Here is a 20,177-nt window from a genome sequence, read left to right on the forward strand (position 1 = left end):
CTAATGTAGCAGGAGTCTGGTTATATGGTGCTGTCCAAGGGACTGATATCACCTCTTTTTATGTGTTTTCACTAGCATTAGATCCGTAGCCCGTTGCAGGGTAACCCTGTGCAAGTTCTTCAACATCGTAATTTTGCAGTTCATTAAATATCGACCAGGTGTACTACTCTGCATTTGTACAGTATATTGTTGTATAATTATGGAATCCATTCCACCATAATACATACAGCCAGCAGCATACACATATGGAGTCAGTCACACTATAATTTCTGTCCTAACTTTCTGAGCAAATGCCTTAATCAACTCTGTATCAATACATTCATATGCATATGTTAGTATAATCAAATCCCATTGAGACTGTCAATAAATCATTTGATTTGGTTTACTTATGTATATCAGGTGTGTACCTATTAGATATGTATGAGAAACTTACATGTGGACAATTAGACACTTTTTAAAGTAGATGGTGTAGAAGAAAATAAACAAGTATTTCCGGCAGTTTTTGGCATATAGGACAGGATAATTAAATAAACGTAATACAAAATGAGGTTTGATAAATATTACTTCCTTGAATAAATTGGATGATTTTGAAAACCAAAGCGTCTATATTAGCAAGTGATGGTTCTTTCATGTATTTCCTTTATTCTTAAAATATTTCATGATAAAAAAAGTGTCTCATGTAAATGATTCTAAAACTTTTCCCACAATGCCTCCCTTCTTCGCGTGTCATCATCATCTTCGTCTCTCAGGACTGGAGGTCAGCATTGTGCGACAGACACAAAAGCACAAAGAAATAAACTAGACATTATAGAGAAATGAGTAAGTAATCCACGCCTTTTACAATGCAATACTGCAGCAATCAGCAGGTTCCAAAGGCTGCTCATTGACTAAAGTGACAAAATCTCTGTCTGTGATGAGTTCAATTTTTGATAGATAGTGACTCTCAGGCCTGGAATTCAATCAGTTGCATTGAGGGTTCAGTCAGATTGTTTATGCTGTGTCAGAGTTGTTAACCACATTAAAACCGTACACTGCAAGACACTCTCACAGGCATCTGTAAAACATGACCATTAAATATTTAAACATAACTCAAGAGCATTTTTTTTTCTTTTATCTGTGATTGATAGTTTGGGAGATTAGAGGAGTGAGAGGGGAGAAGCTTACTTGTCATGAGAACAGAAAGAGAGCAGGACAAACCAGCGTTAGAGAGTTTGTTTTTCACGTTCTATGGCTGCCATTTTGTGACCACGTTATTCATGTCGAATAAGGTTCTCTACAAAGGTACAACATATAAAACTGTTAAATATATACGTTTTAGGCCTTTCAAAATACATTTTCATGAAATGTATCTTTCCACCACCCGCCAGCCTCAAATCAGAAATGACAGATTCAATGTTCTCTTTTAGCCTCAATGATGATCAGTAGTTTTGCTCTTTTACCGGTTTTACCAACCATGCTTATTGCAATGTGTCCCAATTTGTAGCTTTTGAAAAATGCAAATCAGATTTTTTTTAATACATAGATGTACGTTTACCTATATCTCCAGTTTCAAAATACAGTGGTGGGTTTAGTCAGAGAGAAAAAATGTCCGCAAAGTTTTTAAAGGTAACTCCTTTGATTGTATACTTTTCCCACTAGACTCTATAGTCTATGTTCAGAATGACATAAAGCCCAACATCTACAGCTATGAGGGCAGTCGTCGTTGTGTAGCGAGAAAAACAAGTATCCATTTCTCTTTCCTAATCTGGTCCATCTCGTCTTACAATAAACTGTTCTTTTTTTCCTCTTTGGTCTATAAAAATATGGAGAGTGCCAAAGGTGTACTCCAGCAGAAGGCCTATTCACAGCAGAGCACAGGGCGAGCAGTGAGCATGTCATCTGGTCCAGTCTGGTCCATAGTCTGGATAAATCCAGTCCAACGTTTGGTCCAGTCCATAGTCTGCTGCTAGGTCAGACACATCAGAACGCCTCGGGCCAGGTTCACAATAATCCTGTTCTTTGGAATACGTCTCTCTGTCCCCTTGCAGTCTAACAGAAGCAGGTATGGTTGAAGTAAGTGGGAGTCCTCTGTCCACTGAACAGACAGTAGCTGAACAGTACAAGTAGTCGATCTAAATGGCTCCCTATATACCACTCGCTCCCTCTCTGGACAAGGCGCTGACGGAAACCGGACCTCCACGGCACTAGAGGGTTCTGCTCATTTACAAAGCAGACGGACGCTAATAGAAGGGGGCAGACGGGACATGTTGATCCAATGACAGACAGTGGGTTATCTACAGCAGATGGTCATTGGTTGGTCGGAGCCGCAGAGGGGTGGAGCCAGGAGTCAGGGCACAGGAAACATGAAAAAGCTTCTCCAGAGTCAAAGATGAGACCTCGCTCTCGACTTCAAGTGCCATCAAACACTCCAGTATTGGCTGCCGTTGACTGTGTTTAAGAGACCTGCAGATCAATGAGAACACAAGTTCTGTCAGAGTACAGGATAATCAATGCTAGCTAATCACAGACAATCCTTAGACAATGCTAAGTTGCTAAAACTTCAAAACATGCCAAATAAATCAATGCTTGTGGTAAAAGTTGCCCAGGCCATAACCACAGACAGATCTAGGTTTAGATAACCAAATGCCAAATCTCAATGTTGACATTGAAGGGTGTGAAGAATACCTTGGACTAGTTATTAGGGTCCACAGCTACCTACTCCGCAATGACTGTCCCTAAATGAACGTTGTATATTTTACTCCCATTACTTTCGCTCCCATTATTCCCATAATAGATACTGTATGTGTAACTCATTCAAACGTCTACAGCTCTGAAATGAAGTTATGAAGAAATTGGACAGTCCCATACTAATCATTGTCAACAACAGTATGTTCTGGGATTCAAATATTGTGAATTCTGCTGGGGCATTAAACCATAGCAACAAAACAAGTCTTACAGTGCAGAACTGTAAAACAATTAATCAGCCTCACAGAAGAAATCTGGAGAGAGAAAAAAAAGTGTAGTTGGTCGGCACGCCATCTGGCCTATGTGTGGTCTCCAGCCAACTTGATAAAGGCATTGATGCTCTCCAAGATTGCCGGGGCTGCTTAATTTATAATAATGAACTCTTGACAATTACACAGAGTGCAAATTGCCATGAAAGGGGGCAGGTGTTAGATTAAAACTGGGGGAAATCCGGGGATAAAAACAACAGGAATGGAGCAATCAGCAACTAAATGAACCTGCTTCATTTAATAGGATAATGTCACAGTGTAGTGTACTCAGTGGCTGCAGAGGAGAAGGTATGGAGGGAATGACCCAAGAGTATCCAGGCTAAGAAGAGGGACATGTCTCCCACTAATACGCCCAGTGCAGCACCAGCCAACCTGGCAATTAGCGCCATTAGAGGTTCTGTACTGTTGCTGCGTCATTATGGCAGTGACAGTCACGCTGCCCTCTAGTGGTAAAATAAAGTTCACACTGAGACTGAATTACAGTAACAGAGTGGATGGAATAGACAACAAAAGTGGTGGTGTGACATGGAAATGAAGCATTCATTTGTTTGTTTGTTGGTTCATTCATTTGTTAGTTTGTTCGTTCATGAATTAATCCATCCATTCATTCAACATAGGCTAATAGAGAAAACATGGTAGCCTAGTACACTAGTGGCAGGGTGTCTCTGCGATATCTCAGGAGAATTTGAATGCAAATGACTTTAAATAGACTGCAGGCAGTGAGACTCTGTCTGTGTTGGTTTCCCTTTCTCTCCCACTACAATATCTCTCTCACACTGGCCGTGGTAAAAATATAATACTGTAAATCTTGCACACAAATCTGATCTCTATAAAAATGGAAACTGGCTATTAATGTATAGCATGATTATTGAATAGGTTCACATAGAAAATATGTCATTTCTTAATCTTATACTGGGTAAAGGAAAACGGGTGATACCTAGTCAGTAGGACAACTGAATTCCTTCAACTGAAATGTGTCTTCCACATTTAACCCAACTCCTCTGATTCAGAGTACTGTATCTCCAGTAACAGATTTCTGATGATTAGGAGAATACTAAAAGCAATCCTGCTGGCCAAAAATATATATTCTGCTTTAGCTGCCCAACTTTCAGGGTGACCCAAAACAAGAGCATCAATGAGATGTCACGTTATTGACAATAGCACAATTATTTTCACGGCACAAAGGTTTTTAGGACGCGACAGAACTTCGGGTAAATTCAAATGGCGTGAACTACTGTGCTGCTACAGGGACATAGAACAAATCAATCAATAGCTATCAGTATTCTCCTGAATAAGAAAATCAACTTATGGAAATAAAATATGGCTTGAGGCCATCTCTCTCTCTCTGTCTCTGTCTCTCTCTGTCTCTCTCTGTCTCTCTCTCTCTCTCTCTCAAATAGTAATAAAGGGATAATATGATTTAGATTGATAAGTGACAGAGCGTGTAACTAGGCCTATATTAAAGTGCCTGAGGAAGATGTGATCAAATGATTGAGGTGAGGTACTGTAGACTAGACACGTTAGTATGATTTAGATTGATAACAGAGAAAGTAGGACTAGTAGAATCAGTGCATGAGGAAGATGTGATCAAATGCTACCAGGGCTGATTGGGGATCTTTATGTTAGACGTGTGTGTTTGATATTCCGCAGACACTCCCCATGTTCTCTCAGGAGAAGAAAGTTCAAAGTTCAGTACTGTTATCTAAATCAGCTCTTTCATATTACATTTCCTCTACACATCAAATAAACTAACGCTGTTTTAAACCCAGTGTAAATACACATCACACAGTGTACAGCACATTAGGTCACCAGAGATCAAAGTGTGTGTTTGTGTACAGTATATGTTCACTTTAATTCCACCATGACCAACTTTGGGAAACGCTGTTTTAGGGTACATATATTAAATATTAAAAGTACAATCATCACACTTTCGCTCTCAAAAAAGGGGTACATTTTTTTTCATCATCATTACTTTCCTGCATGCTCTACTGCAGGTGGATAAAAAAAAAGTTTTTAATATCTGTCTTTTTCCATGTACATTCATTGATTGATTCATCTTGTGCTACACAACGATAAATAACATACATTTTTCTAAACTAAACCAATACGTTTGTTCAATTTTTTGCATCCGTTACTGAAATGGTTGTTCAAGTTTAAAATGGCTTACAGTGCATTCAGAAAGTATTCATAGCCCTTGACCTTTTCTGCATTTTGTTGTTTCACAAACTGAGTTTAAAATGGATTAAATTGTCACTGGCCTACACACAATACCCCATAATGTCAAAGTGGTATTACGTTTTTGGAAATTCTTACAAATGTATTAATGAAAATCTGAAATGTTTGAGTCAATAAGTATTCAACCTCTTTGTATTCAACCTCTTTGTTTTGACAATCCAAAATATGTTCAGGTGTAAAAGTGTGCTTAACAAGTAATAATAATTTGCATGGATTCACTCCGTGTGCAATAATAGCGCTTAACATGATTTTTGAATGACAGCCTCATCTCTGTACCCCACACATACAATTATCTGTAAGGTCCCTCAGTCAAGCAGTGAATTTCAAACACAGATTCAACCACAAAGACTAGGGAGGTTTTCCAATGCCTCGCAAAGAAGGGCACCTATTGGTAAATGGCTAAAAATGGGAAAAAAAGCAGACAGTCCTTCTAAACTCAGTTGCCAGAGAGGAAGGAAAACGCTCAGGAATTTCAGCATAGGGACAATGGTGACTTTAAAAAAGTTATAGAGTGTAATGGTTGTGTTAGGAGAAAACTGAGGATGGGATCAACACTAATTACGTAACTGACAGAGTGAAAAGATGAAAGCCTGTACAGAATTCAAATATTCCAAAACATGCATCCTGTTTGCAAAAAGGCACGAAAGTAATACTGCAAAAAACATGGCAAAGCAATTAACACTTTGTATACAGAGCAAAAAGTTACGTTTGGAACAAATCCAATAGAACACATTACTAAGTACCACCTCCCAAATTTTCAAGCATAGTGGTGGCTGCATCATGTTATGGGTATGCTTGTAATCGTTAAGGACCGGGGACTAATGGAGCTAAGCACAGGCAAAATGCTAGAGGAACATCTGGTTCAGTCTACTTTATACCAGACACTGGGAGATGAATTCACCTTTTAGCAGGACAATAACCTAAAACACAAGGCCAAATCTACGCTGTAGTTGCTTACTAAGAAGACAGGGAATGTTCCTGAGTGGCCAAGTTACAGTGTTGACCTAAATCTGCTTTAAATTCTATGGCAAAACCTAAAAATGGTTGTCTAGCAATGATCAACAACCAATTTGACAGAGCTTGAAGAATTGTGAAAAGAACAATGGGAAAATGTTGCACAATCCAGGTGTGGAAAGCTCTTAGAGATTTACCCAGAAAGACTCACAGCTGTAATCTCTGTCAAAGGTGCTTCTACAAAGTTTTGACTCAGGGGTGTGAATACTTATGTAAATTAGATATTTCTGTATTTCATTATAAATACATTTGCAAAAAAAAAAATCGAAAAACATATTTTTACTTTGTCATTATGGGCTATTGTGCGTAGATGGGTGAGTGGAAAAAAATGAATTTAATACATTTTGAATTCAGGCTGTAAAACAACAAAATGTGAAATAAGGGCTGTGAATACTTTCTGAAGGCACTGTAGGTAGTCTCCTCACACTGTTTCTAACCCTGGCTGTCATTATGAATGCAGGTTGCAGATGAATAAAAATTCAAACTGTTGGATATCCTAACGTTGGCTGGATTCCAATAGGAATTACAAATCACTTTGCAAGCCAGCATAATGTGACTTGAAGGTAGGATTGCAAAATTCTTGTACATTTCCTACGTCGCAAACTCCTACTTCGCAAACTTACTTGCAAGGTCTGATGTGGACAGTAATATATGAGTTTCAGGCCACTGTGTTAGGGTAAAGGTAGGTCTCAAAATAAGGCCTTATGAGACATGCAATGTATTATCATAAAGACTTTAATTTTAATGATAATATACACCGAGGAACTCATTTGCTGAAAGCCACAGGACTGAAAACTAATTCAACAACCACGTCTCTGTCACTAACAAATACAGTCATGGATGGCAACTCTAATCCAAAAGTACAAAGGAGGGTACCACTCCAATCACAAATGGTTGTTCCACTTTAGGAACAAATCGAAACCTTTATTTCTGAGTGTAGGTAGCATAGTAAGTTGGCTATTTCTGCTATTCTATACAGTATCATCTCACTTACCACCTGATTGTTTATGTCTTTAAGGGTTATCAGCCGACGTAACTACAATTAGTCTGAACCTAGACATACAGTACTATCTGAGATACATAGAGGATGGCTGAATCAACAGAGAGTAAACATAAAGAAAACATAAACGGAGACTGAGACTATCGACTGTACAGTTTGTTCTTTACGAATAATATTGTGAAAAAGCACCGTCTTGCTTTACAACTGGCTTCATTCATTTAAGTTAAGTAAGATTTACTCAGAGACGTGTCTGTTTCACCAAGACATACTGGCAGTATCTAGACCAGTCTATATGGTTCTGGTCGTATACTGTGTGTGTGTGTGTGTGTGTGTGTGTGTGTGTGTGTGTGTGTGTGTGTGTGTGTGTGTGTGTGTGTGTGTGTGTGTGTGTGTGTGTGTGTGTGTGTGTGTGTGTGTGTGTGTGTGTGTGTGTGGTGTCTCGTTCATTCCTCTGTGTGGATACAAGGCTCTGGGTGTAACAATTTAAAAACAACATATAAGACATGTCAATATAATGGTACAGAACTCAATGGCTCTTCCTAATGCTTGACACATGGATTTTTTTCTTGTTGCAAAACGGACTCTGGGGGCCCTTGAGCTCAAGGCGTGGAGTTTCTACACTTCCATAGAAATGGAATTGCAACACTAATATGTAATATCATATTATTACCAGTGTATCTTAGTGCACACTGCAATACTATTATTCTGCCAGAATCATAAAAATAACATTGGTTCGGTTAGAACCAGTACAGTTCCCGCGCAGCCCAGTCAAAACTGTTCGCTGCTCTGGCCCCCCAATGGTGGAACAAACTCCCTCACGACGCCAGGACAGCGGAGTCAATCACCACCTTCCGGAGACACCTGAAACCCCACCTCTTTCAGGAATACCTAGGATAGGATAAAGTAATCCTTCTCACCCCCCCCCCCCCTTACTAGATTTAGATGCACTATTGTAAAGTGGCTGTTCCACTGGATGTCTTAAGGTGAACGCACCAATTTGTAAGTCGCTCTGGATAAGAGCGTCTGCTAAATGACTTAAATGTAAATGTAAATGTTTTCCCGTTATGCTTTGATGCTGATTCCTGTGTTGATGGATTCATTCTGTACCTTGCTTTGTGGATTATGCCCACCGTGGTTTAGAGTTGGTTGTGTAGGTTGTTCATGTCTGTAGTAATGGACCAGTGGTGGTGGTGGTGGTTGGTGGTATGGTCTGAGGCTGTCTGTCACGGTCATCAATGCTCTCCTCCGCCATGGTACTGTCAGCGGAATGGAGGACCCACAGGGACTCCAGTCACGTCATAGAGCCTGGAGGGAAATTACAGAGGGGAGGGAGAAAGGGAGGAGGGAAGGAGTCATTTAGTCATTTTCAAACCAGAGTGTTACCACAATTGACCAAAATAATTAGAGCAATATGCCCCACAGGTCAAAAGCCTACTGTGCAGCTTCCGTAAAGAAGAATAAAGTAACAAAACAATCTATGTGAGATCTCTCTACAAGTCTTCCAAACCATAAAATACTTTTCAAATTGAAGGTGATGTGTGTGTGTGTGCGTGCGTGCGAGTGTGAGGGTATGTGCCTCTTTCTAGCTAATGGTTTGAAGCGTGCACGGCTCCTCCATGCAGTCTCGGACTAGGGAGGGAGGCATGGCGGTGGTGGCTAATGGTTTGCAGCGGCTGAGCCTGTTTGCATGGCAGCCGGAGCATCTGTCCTCTCTGCAGTGATTCTGTTAAAGCCTCAACTGGATGTGTCCTGCACGGCATGCCAGCCATGTGTGTGTGTGTTCTGTCGTACCAGCCGGGCCCAAAGGGATCAATTACACAGCAAGGCAAAGCAGGCCGTATCGTATCAAACCCTGCACTACCAGCACCACACCGCCGGGAATCCTTCCAGTATACACAGCCTGCAGTTCTATACAGTCTCTAATGAGTTAGCTAGGACTGGGACTGTGGATGATCCAAATCCAAGGGATGCGTTACACACTCTGTTCAACACAGTCATACAGTAGAAATACACTCTTCGAAAAAAGAGAACACGTTTTTCTTTTTCCCTAAGAGGGTAGTGTGTGCGAATATAAACCAAAAAATGTATTCCCATTCAAAATTATATTTTCCCTAACCTCTAAACCTGAACCTAATCATAACCCTTAACCCCACCTTAACCCCAAAATGCTAACCCTAAAACTAAACCTAACTCCTAAATCTAACCCCTAACCCTGATTCTAACTCTAACCCTCATTGTAACCCTAACTCCTAAGCCTAAAAAATACACACACACACACACACACACACACACACACACACACACAAACACGAAGAACACTAAGAGGTAACACCCCCAGACTGTGGGATCAGGCCTCCCGAGTGGTGCAGCGGTCTAAGACAATTCGTCGCAGTGCTTGAGGCATCACAACAGACCCGGGTTCGATCTTGGGCTGGCGGCAACTGGGAGACCCATGAGTAGGCGCACAATTGGCCCAGCATCGAGCAGTGTGTCAAGAAGCAGTGTGGCTTGGCAGGGTCGTGTTTCGGAGGATGCATGGCTCTCGATCTTTGCCTCTCCGGAGTCCGGCCGGGAGTTACAGCAATGGGACAAGACTGTAACTCCCAATTAGATATCATGTAATTGGGGGTAAAAAAAACACTGTGGGATCATCCTTTCCTCACAATTTTCTCAGTCTTAACACACTGAGTCCTTCACTTCCTTGATTAGCAACCTCTCCACACCACGTCTGCTGCTGTGAAACAGCCCTGATTACAGTGTGGTGCATAATCACAGGCTTTCTCTCAGTGGATGCCACCGACACCACTCTCTATTATGTAGTTAAATACCCCAATCAGAAGCGAGCTAATGGATTCACTGATTAAATTCATCAACTGCCACTTAAGAGGCTACCCCTCAATGTATGGTACAATCAGTGTGTGTGTGTGTGTGTGTGTGTGTGTGTGTGTGTGTGTGTGTGTGTGTGTGTGTGTGTGTGTGTGTGTGTGTGTGTGTGTGTGTGTGTGTGTGTGTGTGTGTGTGTGTGTGTGTTTTTTAGTTTATTAGGATCCGCATTAACTAATGCACATGCAGCAGCTACTCTTCCTGGTGTCCACACACAATGCACTGTGGCAGTTATAGACGTGTGTGTGTGTGTGTGTGTGTGTGTGTGTGTGTGTGTGTGTGTGTGTGTGTGTGTGTGTGTGTGTGTGTGTGTGTGTATGTGTGTGTGTGTTTTTAGTTTATTAGGATCCGCATTAACTAATGCACATGCAGCAGCTACTCTTCCTGGTGTCCACACACAATGCACTGTGGCAGTTATAGACGTGTGTGTGTGTGTGTGTGTGTGTGTGTGTGTGTGTGTGTGTGTGTGTGTGTGTGTGTGTGTGTGTGTGTGTGTGTGTGTGTGTGTGTGTGTGTGTGTGTGTGTGTGTGTGTGTGTGTGTGTGTGTACGCGTGGCTACCCCGCCATGTATGGTAGAATCAGTGTGTGAAGACGAGATGTAGCAAGTACCTTTTAGGCCGACAAAGGAAGTGTGCGTGTGTGTGTTCGTGGTGTTAAATCGTTTTCACTGAGTCAGAAGGTTCAATTGAGACAAGCCTCATTCTCAATTTTTTGACTCAATGTTTGTTCTAAATGTCTGAACAAATCTTTGAGAAATTAGTTGGATAACAAGTGAATGTTTTGGTAAAGCTTTGAGGGATATCTTTTAGCTGAGGAAGTGTAAACATTAATGCGGATGGCTTGGATATACTGTATACTGCTTTGTTGTATTCACCTCAAGAACCACTGCATGGTGTTCCCAAGGAAGATTTCTGCCAGGAGAATTTATCACTTCCTGCCAAGATGAAATGTTCTCTTGAAAACCTCAGCCTTCTCACAAAGGTAAAAGGGTCCAGAACAATGAAAGACAATGGCCACTACCTGATGTGCTCCAATTTGAAAAAATTGTATCTGTCAGACTGATGGGTTCAAGCTTTTTCTCCTCCCTTCTTGTCTCTCTCTCTCTCTCTCTTCCTTTACCTTCTCCCAAACTCCTTTGAATTGTTTATCCTATTAAATTGTCAAGAAATATTGTCAGATATAACCTAAGGTGATTCTTCTCTCCCTTTAACTTATTTTTCCCAGCATGCATTTGTTCCCTGTGATGAGAAAGAGTGAAATAGAGACAGTTCTCTCTGTTTTATCTGCCAGCACAATGGAGGAGACAGAGAGAGAGAGAGAGAGAGAGAGAGAGAGAGAGCAATAAGCAATTTAGCTTAAATAAATGTTGTTGAAAGAAGGTTTCAAGGATGACTGCTGAAACTAATAGTATATCACCATCAGAGAGATGTCTCTGAAATGCAGTTAACCATGTTAGACATTAGCGTTTATCTCTGCTGCCGTGTGTGAGAAATACACATTTAAATCCTCCGTGGGGGTATTGGGGTAGGTACAGTACTTAGTGATTGCTAAATTGGACTTTCATTGCATCATGAATACGTAGGTCTTATGGTTAAGACCTCTGTGACTCTATATATGCCATAACACAGATTTCTTCTTTTTTTAAGCCCATAACCATGTGTGCGAGGTGTATACTTCTGTTTCAAAGTAGATTTGTTTAAGACTACCAATAATCACTCTGTGTGACCCTGATTTAGTCCACTGATGGACAAGTTACTTTACCCTACATTTACATGAAGAGGGGCAGAGTCTGGGAGAGAGGGATTGGCATAGCCTTTTTTCTATTTTTCTATGCTCTGCAGATGACAAACTGCTCTGCAGATGACAAACTGGCATTTCGGATTAACCATCAACATCCACACACACTGTGAACCACAAAAGCCTCTTGGCCTCAGAAAGGATCAGAATAGGCCACCAGTATCAAACCAAACAAAAATTATGCATCAATGAGATGGTGGGATTTGAAGAAAAGTCATAGATTTTACCACATGATTTACATTTTTTAAAGCCTTAAATTGGCAGGCCTCAATGGGATTGAGTCACTATGTACTGTAAGCTTGGTCAAAAGCCCCAGTGCCTTGTCTGTCCATGTTCACAACCAGCACCTCAGAAAGTGACTGTACATGTCACAGACAGACAGACTGTACATGTCACAGACAGACAGACAGACAGACAGACAGACAGACAGACAGACAGACAGACAGACAGACAGACAGACAGACAGACAGACAGACAGGCTGGCAGGCAGGCAGGCAGGCAGGCAGGCAGGCAGACAGACAGACAGACAGACAGACAGACAGACAGACAGACAGACAGACAGACAGACAGACAGACAGACAGACAGACAGACAGACAGACAGACAGACAGACAGACAGGCTGGCAGGCAGGCAGGCAGGCAGGCAGGCAGGCAGGCAGGCAGACAGACAGACAGACAGACAGACAGACAGACAGACAGACAGACAGACAGACAGACAGGCAGGCAGGCAGGCAGGCAGGCAGGCAGGCAGGCAGGCAGGCAGGCCCTAGCCAACTATGGCCTCTGACCGTCTATTTGACATACAATATGGAGCAACCATGAATACCTGTCATCTCTCAGCCTCTCAGAGCCAACATCAACACAGGATGACAAACAGCCTTCTAACTTGGTTCGAAATAGACTCACCCAACCTTCTCTCTATACCTCACATCTGTCATACACAACAGATATATAGCTCGGGAATTCTCTGTGTGTTAATGTCTACAGTATGCAATGCTATAAGATGTTTGTGGGCCTCAACTTGCCATATAGGGTAAGAGAGAGACTCGATAATGAACTGTATCAATTGGATTTAACTCTTTGAAAATGATACACGGATATGAGTCACGGCATTGGCGTGACTCGGCGCATCTCTTCAGGAGAAGGCGTAAACAAGTTGGACTCAGCTGATGACTTAAATATGACAGATTAATTAATGATGAGGCCTACGCTGGTCAGAGTTCACGAAGGGCGGGTGGGGAGGCAAATTGGGGAGAGAGAGACAGCTGCGTAACCAATGTGCCCAAATGAACAGTATTAAATGACTAATGAGTGGAGGCAGGATAGTGTTTGCGACACGGGGAGAGAGGGAAGCGACGTTGGGTGTGTGCACTGTAAAACTTTTGCCTGTAAATTTACAGCATTAAACTGGCAGCATACATGCCAGCTATTTTACTGTAACTGCATGGGATTGGTGCAAGCAGGTTGGCTGCTAGGTAATGTTTTTTCATATCACAGCATATCAAATATACACAGTATATATACACTACAGTTCAAAAGTTTGGGGTCAAAAAAAGCACATTTTTTGTCCATTAAAATGACCTCAAATTTATCAGAAATACAGTGTTGACTTTGTTAATGTTGTAAATGACTATTGTAGCTGGAAACGGCTGATTTTTTTATGGAATACCCACATACGTAGGCAAACAGAAGCCCATTATCAGCAACCATCACTCCTGTGTTCAAATGGCACGTTGTGTTAGCTAATCCAAGTTTCTCATTTTAAAAGGCTAATTGATCATTAGAAAACCCTTTTGCAATGATGTTAGCACAGTTGAAAACTGATGTGCTGATTTTAAGAGGCAATAAAACTGGCCTTCTTTAGACTAGTTGAGTATCTGGAGCATCAGCATTTGTGGGTTTGATTATAGGCTCAAAATGGCGAGCAACAAAGACCTTTCTTCTGAAACTCGTCAGTCTATTCTTGTTCTGAGAAATGAAGGCTATCTCATGCCAGAAATTGCCAAGAAACTGAGATCTCATACGGTATGTACTACTCTCTTCACAGAACAGAGCAAACTGGCTCTAACCAGAATAGAAAGAGGAGTGGGAGGCCCCGGTGCACAACTGAGCAAGAGTACAAGTACATTAGAGTGTGTAGTTTAAGAAACAGATGCCTCACAAGTCCTCAACTGGGAGCTTCATCAAATAGTACCTGCAAAACACCAGTCTCAACATTAACAGTGAAGAGACGAGTACAGAATGCTTTTCTTTAAAAAAACAAGGACATTTCTAAGTGGCCCCAAACTTTTGAACGGTAGTGTATATACACTGTACATCAAATATGTATGAATAACTTACACTTCTAGAGGCCTTAACAAAGGCTTCCAAATTTGCAGTGTCTACAGAGCAAAACATAGCAAGTACTCAACCATTGAAGGTTTGAGGCTTATTGACACTCCAATCTGTCCCCACATTTTGTTGTTTGAAAGCTATTAACACATATTAGTTAAATTGGTACAGTACTCACACTCATGGGTGTAGCCTCTTAGAAGGCATGCCTCAAAATATGTTAATGACCCCAAAAAACAATACCATGCAACCACTTGAGGTCAAAAGGTTTTTTGTGATCCAGAAGTACAGTACACTGTAAACCCCAAGGCATTTTAAGTCAAATATTTATAGTAGGTTGTAATCAAAGTCAATGACATTACTACCAAAAGGTTTTTGTTGTACTGACTCAAAACTAAATGAGAATTCACACCAAATAAATGTTTTAAAGATATAGTGACACATTTTTAACTTGCTCTACTGCAGGTGGATTTTTTGGGAATTGATTTTAATAAAGGTGTTTTTGCATGTACAGTTGAAGTCAGAAGTTTACATACACCTTAGCCAAATACATTTAAACTCAGCTTTTCACAATTACTGACATTTAATCCTAGTATAACTTCCCTGACTTACTAGGATCACCACTTTATTTAAAGAATATGAAATGTCAGAATAATAGTAGAGAGAATGATTTATTTCAGCTTTTACTTCTTTCATCTCATTCCCAGTGGATCAGAAGTTTACATACACTCAATTAGTATTTGGCAGCATTGCCTTTAATTTTTTTTAACTTGGGTCAAATGTTTTCGGGTAGCCTTCCACAAGCTTCCCACAATAAGTTGGGTGAATTTTGACCCATTCCTCCTGAAGGAGATGGTGTAACTGAGTCAGGGTTGTAGGCCTCCTTGCTTGCACACACTTTTTCAGTTCTGCCCACAAATGTTCGATAGGTTTGAGGTCAGGGCTTTGTGATGGCCACTCCATTACCTTGACTTTGTTGTCCTTAAGCCATTTTGCCACAACTTTGGAAGTATGCTTGGTGTCATTGTCCATTTAGAAGACCCATTTGCGACCAAGCTTTAACTTCCTGACTGATGTCTTGAGTTGTTGCTTCAATATATCCACGTAATTTTCCATCTTCATGAAGCCATCTATTTTGTGAAGTGCACCAGTCCCTCATGCAGCAAAGCACCCCCACAACATGATGCTGCCACCCCCGTGCTTCACGGTTGGCATGGTGTTCATCGGCTTGCAAGCCTCGTCCTTTTTCCTCCAAACATAACGATGGTCATTATGGCCGAACAATTCTATCTTTGTTTCATCAGATTTTTGTCCCCATGTGCAGTTGCAAACAGTCTGGCTTTTGTATGGAGGTTTTGGAGCTGCGGCTTCTTCCTTGCTCAACGGCCTTTCAGGTTATGTCGATATAGGACTCGTTTTACTGTGGATATAGATACTTTTGTAACTGTTTCTTCCAGCATCTTCACAAGGTCCTTTGCTATTGTTCTGGAATTTATTTGCACTTTTCGCACCAAAGTATGTTTATCTCTAGGAGCCAGAACGCGTCTCCTTCCTGAGCGGTAATGAGGGCTGCATGGTCCCATTGGGTTTATTATTGCGTACTATTGCTTGTACAGATGAACGTGGTACCCTCAGGCATTTGGAAATTGCTCCCAAGGATGAACCAGACTTGTGGAGGTCTACAATTCTTTTTCTGAGGTCTTTAAAAAAATAAAAATATTTTACCAGAAAAGCTAGTTGAGAACAAGTTTACAACTGCGACCTGGCCAAGATAAAGCAAAGCAGTGCGACACAAACAACAACACGGAGTTACATATGAAATAAACAAGCATACAGTCAATAACACAATAGGAAAAATAATAAAGTCTTTATACAGTGTGTGCAAATGGCTTGAGGAGGAAAGGCAATAAATAGGCCATAGTAGTGAAGTAAATCAAATTTAGTAAATGAACACTGGAGTGATAGATGAGCAGATGGTGATGTGCAAGTAGAAATACTAGTGTGCAAAAGAGCATAAAAGTACATTAAAACAATATGGGGATGAGGTAGGTAGATTGGGTGGGATATTTACAGCTGATGTTTAAAGTTAGTGAGGGAAATATAAGTCTCCAGCTTCAGCGATTTTTGCAATTCGTTCCAGTCATTGGCAGCAGAGAACTGGAAGGAAAGGCGGCCAAAGGAAGTGTTGGCTTTGGGGATGACCAGTGAAATATACCTGCCGGAGGGAGTGATGGGTGGGTGTTGTTAATGTGACCAGTGAGCCTAGATAAGGCAGAGCTTTACCTAGCATAGCCTTATAGATGACCCGGAGGCAGTGTGTCTGGCGACGAATATGTAGCGAGGGCCAGCCGACTAGAGCACACAGGTCGCAGTGGGGGTGGTATAAGGGGCTTTGGTGACAAACGGATGGCACTGTGATAGACTGCATCCAGTTTGCTGAGTAGAGTATTGGAAGCTATTTTGTAAATGACATCACCGAAGTCGAGGATCGGTAGGATAGTCAGTTTTACGAGGTATGTTTGGCGGCGTGAGTGAAGGAGGCTTTGTTGCAAAATAGGAAGCCAATTCTAGATTTAATTTTGGATTGGAGATGTTTAATATGAGTCTGGAAGGAGAGTTTACAGTCTAGCCAGACACCTAGGTATTTGTAGTTGTCTACATATTCTAAGTCAGAGCCGTCCAGAGTAGTGATGCTAGTCGGACGGGCGGGTGCGGGCAGCGAACGGTTGAAAAGCATGGAATTGGTTTTACTAGCATTTAAAAGCAGTTGGAGGCCACGGAAGAAGTGTTGTATGGCATTGAAGCTCGTTTGGAGTTTAATTAGTACAGTGTCTAATTAAGGGCCAAATATATACAGAATGGTGTCTTCTGTGTAGAGGTGGATCACATGCAGCAAGAGCAAGAGGTAGATGAGGGAATCACATGCAGCAAGAGCAACATTGTTGATATATACAGAGAAAAGTGTCAGCCCGGGAATTGAACCCTGTGGTACCCCCATAGAGACTGCCAGAGGTCCAGACAACATGCCCTCCGATTTAACACACGACTCTGACTGAGAAGTAGTTGGTGAACCAGGCGAGGCAGTCATTTGAGAAACCAAGCCTGTTGAGTCTGCCGATAAGAATACGAGTCAATGAAGACGGCTGCACTGTACTGTCTTTTGACGATGGAGGTTATGATATCGTTTAGTACCTTGAGCGTGGCTGAGGTGCACCCGTGACCAGCTCACACAGCGGATAAGGTGCGGTGGGATTCGAAATGGTCAGTGATCTGTTTATTATTATTTATTTACCCCTTTTTCTCCCCAATTTCATGCTATCCAATTGTTAGTAGTTACTGTCCTGTCTCATCGCTACAACTCCCATACGGGCCAAGGAGAGACAAAACGAAACTCCGAAACACAACCCAACCAAGCCGCACTGCTTCTTAACACAGTGCGCATCCAACCCGGAAGCCAGACGCACCAATGTGTCAGAGGAAACACCGTACACCAAGCGAGGATATCCCTACCAGCCAAACTCTCCCTAACCCGGACGTCGCTAGGCCAATTGTGCGTGGCCCCATGGACCTCCCGGTCGCGGCCGGCTTCAACTGAGCCTGGGCTCGAACCCAGAGTCTCTGCAGTGCCTTAGACCACTGCACCACCCGGGAGGCCAGAGATCTGTTCATTAACTTGGCTTTCAAAGACTTTAGAAAGACAGGGCAGAATGGATAAAGGTCTAAAACAGTTTGGGACTAGAGTGTCTTGGCTGATTTCTTTTGATTTTCCCATGATATCAAGCAAAGAGGCACTGAGGTTGAAGGTAGGCCTTTAAATACATTCACAGGGACACCTCCAATTGACTCAAATGATGGCAATTAGCCTATCAGAAGCTTCTAAAGCCATTACATCATTTTCTGGAATTTTCCAAGTTGTGTAAAGGCACAGTCAACTTAGTGCATGTAAACTTCTGACCCACTGGAATTGTGATAAAAGCGAGTTATAAGTGAAATAATCTGTCTGTAAACAATTGTTGGAAAAATGACTTGTGTCATGCACAAAGCGGATGTCGTAACCAACTAAAGTTTGTTAACAAGAAATTTGTGGAGTGGTTGAAGAACGAGTTTTAATGACTCCAACCTAAGTGTATGTAAACTTCCGACTTCAACTGTACATTGAGTGATTGATTGACTAAATGTTAAGCTCCACAAAGATAACAATAATTTATCTAAACTAATCCAATCATTGAACTTTTGCACCCTTTACTGAAATGGTTGTTCCAGTTTAAATGGCTAGGTAGCTTCCTCTTAACCCTGGCAGTCATTATGAATAGAGGTTGCGGGTGAATACAAATTGTAGCTGTATGCCTTAATACTTGCTATATTTAAATAGAAATTACACATCACTGAAAAGCCAACATAATGTGATTCACAGAAATCCTGGTTGGAAGGTTTATTTGACTATTTTCTTGTAGAAAAGAGTAAAAATACAGAAAAACACTTGAATGAGTAGGTGTTGTCCAAACTTTTGACTGATACAGTATATATATGTTTTTAACTAAAATTGGCTGATATTCATTCGTCTCACCTGACAGCATGTGGTTGGTGCGAAACTGAACATTTAAATCTACTGTAGGCAAAGCTATTACTGTACAGAAATACAGTATGTCAGAGTAATTTTTACAGGAGGTGTCACATTCGTCGTATTGATGAGACCAAGGTGCAGCGTGACATGAATACATACTTCTTTTAATAAAGAATAAACACTAAACAAAATGAACGTGGCGCTATTTAAACCGAGTGCTGACAGGCAACTACACATAGACAATAACCCACATAACCAAAAATAGGAAAACGGCAACCTAAATAGGATCCCCAATCAGAGACAATGACAAACAGCTGCCTCTGATTGGGAATCAATTCAGGCCACCATAGACCTACATTTACCTAGACATACCAAAACCCCATAGATATACAAAACCCCTAGACAATCCTAAAACACACATACCCACCCTCGTCACACCCTGACCTTACCAAAGTAACACAGAAGACATAGATAACTAAGGTCAGGACGTGACAGGAGGCTTCCAATTACAGTTAACAACTGTATTTCTCACCATTTTACACATAATGGAGTGCAATCTAGAGCATTAATTCTGTAAAACATATTTAAGGTATTTTATTGTGCATTCAACAGTGTTTTACTGTTGTCGTTTAGTGTGTGCGTGAGTGAAGCAAGGGAGAGAGGTTGCTTTCTCTCCCCAAAATACCTGCCCGTGAAGACTCCATCCGCTCCAGTCATTAGCTTTAAGAGTTTACCTTAATTCAAACTAATTAGGAGCGATGAACAGGTAAACAAACCACTGTGTTGTTGGGGAGAAGTAGGAGGGAAGGGAGAAGCAGGAGGGAGGGGAGAAGCGTTTTAGGTACGCTTGCTTAGGTGTACCTGGCTGAGGTTGGATTCATTAATATGAGCATTCTGCTGTCTGCTGCCAGCTAGTGTAGCTAACTCTGGGATGGAACTGTGGAACTGTCGGGAGCCAACTCTGACATGGGAGCCAAGTCATGACTTGTGGTGACTTGTAGTGAGCGAGTGAGTGAGAAAGGGTTCACACTGGGTTAAGGCTACACATTGGTGGTTGATGGAATTAGAATGACTACAATTGACATTCCTATTCAAGTTAACATTCTGGTAATTCTAATTCCAAGACGTGACCCCCATTATGTGCTTTCAAACATAGTGATAATGAATATACATTCTGTAAATAAGACTCACCGTAGTGGTTTTGACTCTGCCTCCTGGTTGTGTACAAGTCCATCCAGATTTATTGATTAACAGGTCACAGCCCTCATCGTCCAGACATGGGACCATCTCACACCACTGTTTGGTTCGGACGATACTAGCTGTGGAGTGAGGGAGGGAGAAAGAGAGATGGCGAGAGATA

At 41.5% G+C, this 20,177-nt stretch overlaps 1 protein-coding gene across 1 annotated transcript in view; it reads right to left on the minus strand.

The window, feature by feature from the left end:
- Positions 1-412: 412 nt before the first annotated feature.
- LOC115106861 (chemokine-like protein TAFA-5) overlaps positions 413-20,177 on the minus strand; it is an 88,569-nt gene continuing 68,804 nt past the window's right edge. Inside the window, exons 4-6 of the mRNA XM_065008398.1 lie at positions 20,009-20,136; positions 8,350-8,547; positions 413-2,442 (exon numbers count right to left, since the gene is read on the minus strand). Coding sequence (XP_064864470.1) covers positions 8,539-8,547; positions 20,009-20,136 — 137 coding nt within the window. The 3' untranslated portion in view covers positions 413-2,442; positions 8,350-8,538. The remainder of the gene's footprint in view (positions 2,443-8,349; positions 8,548-20,008; positions 20,137-20,177) is intronic.

The sequence above is a fragment of the Oncorhynchus nerka genome, linkage group LG23 (assembly GCF_034236695.1).
Source record: "Oncorhynchus nerka isolate Pitt River linkage group LG23, Oner_Uvic_2.0, whole genome shotgun sequence".
NCBI lineage: Eukaryota > Metazoa > Chordata > Actinopteri > Salmoniformes > Salmonidae > Oncorhynchus > Oncorhynchus nerka.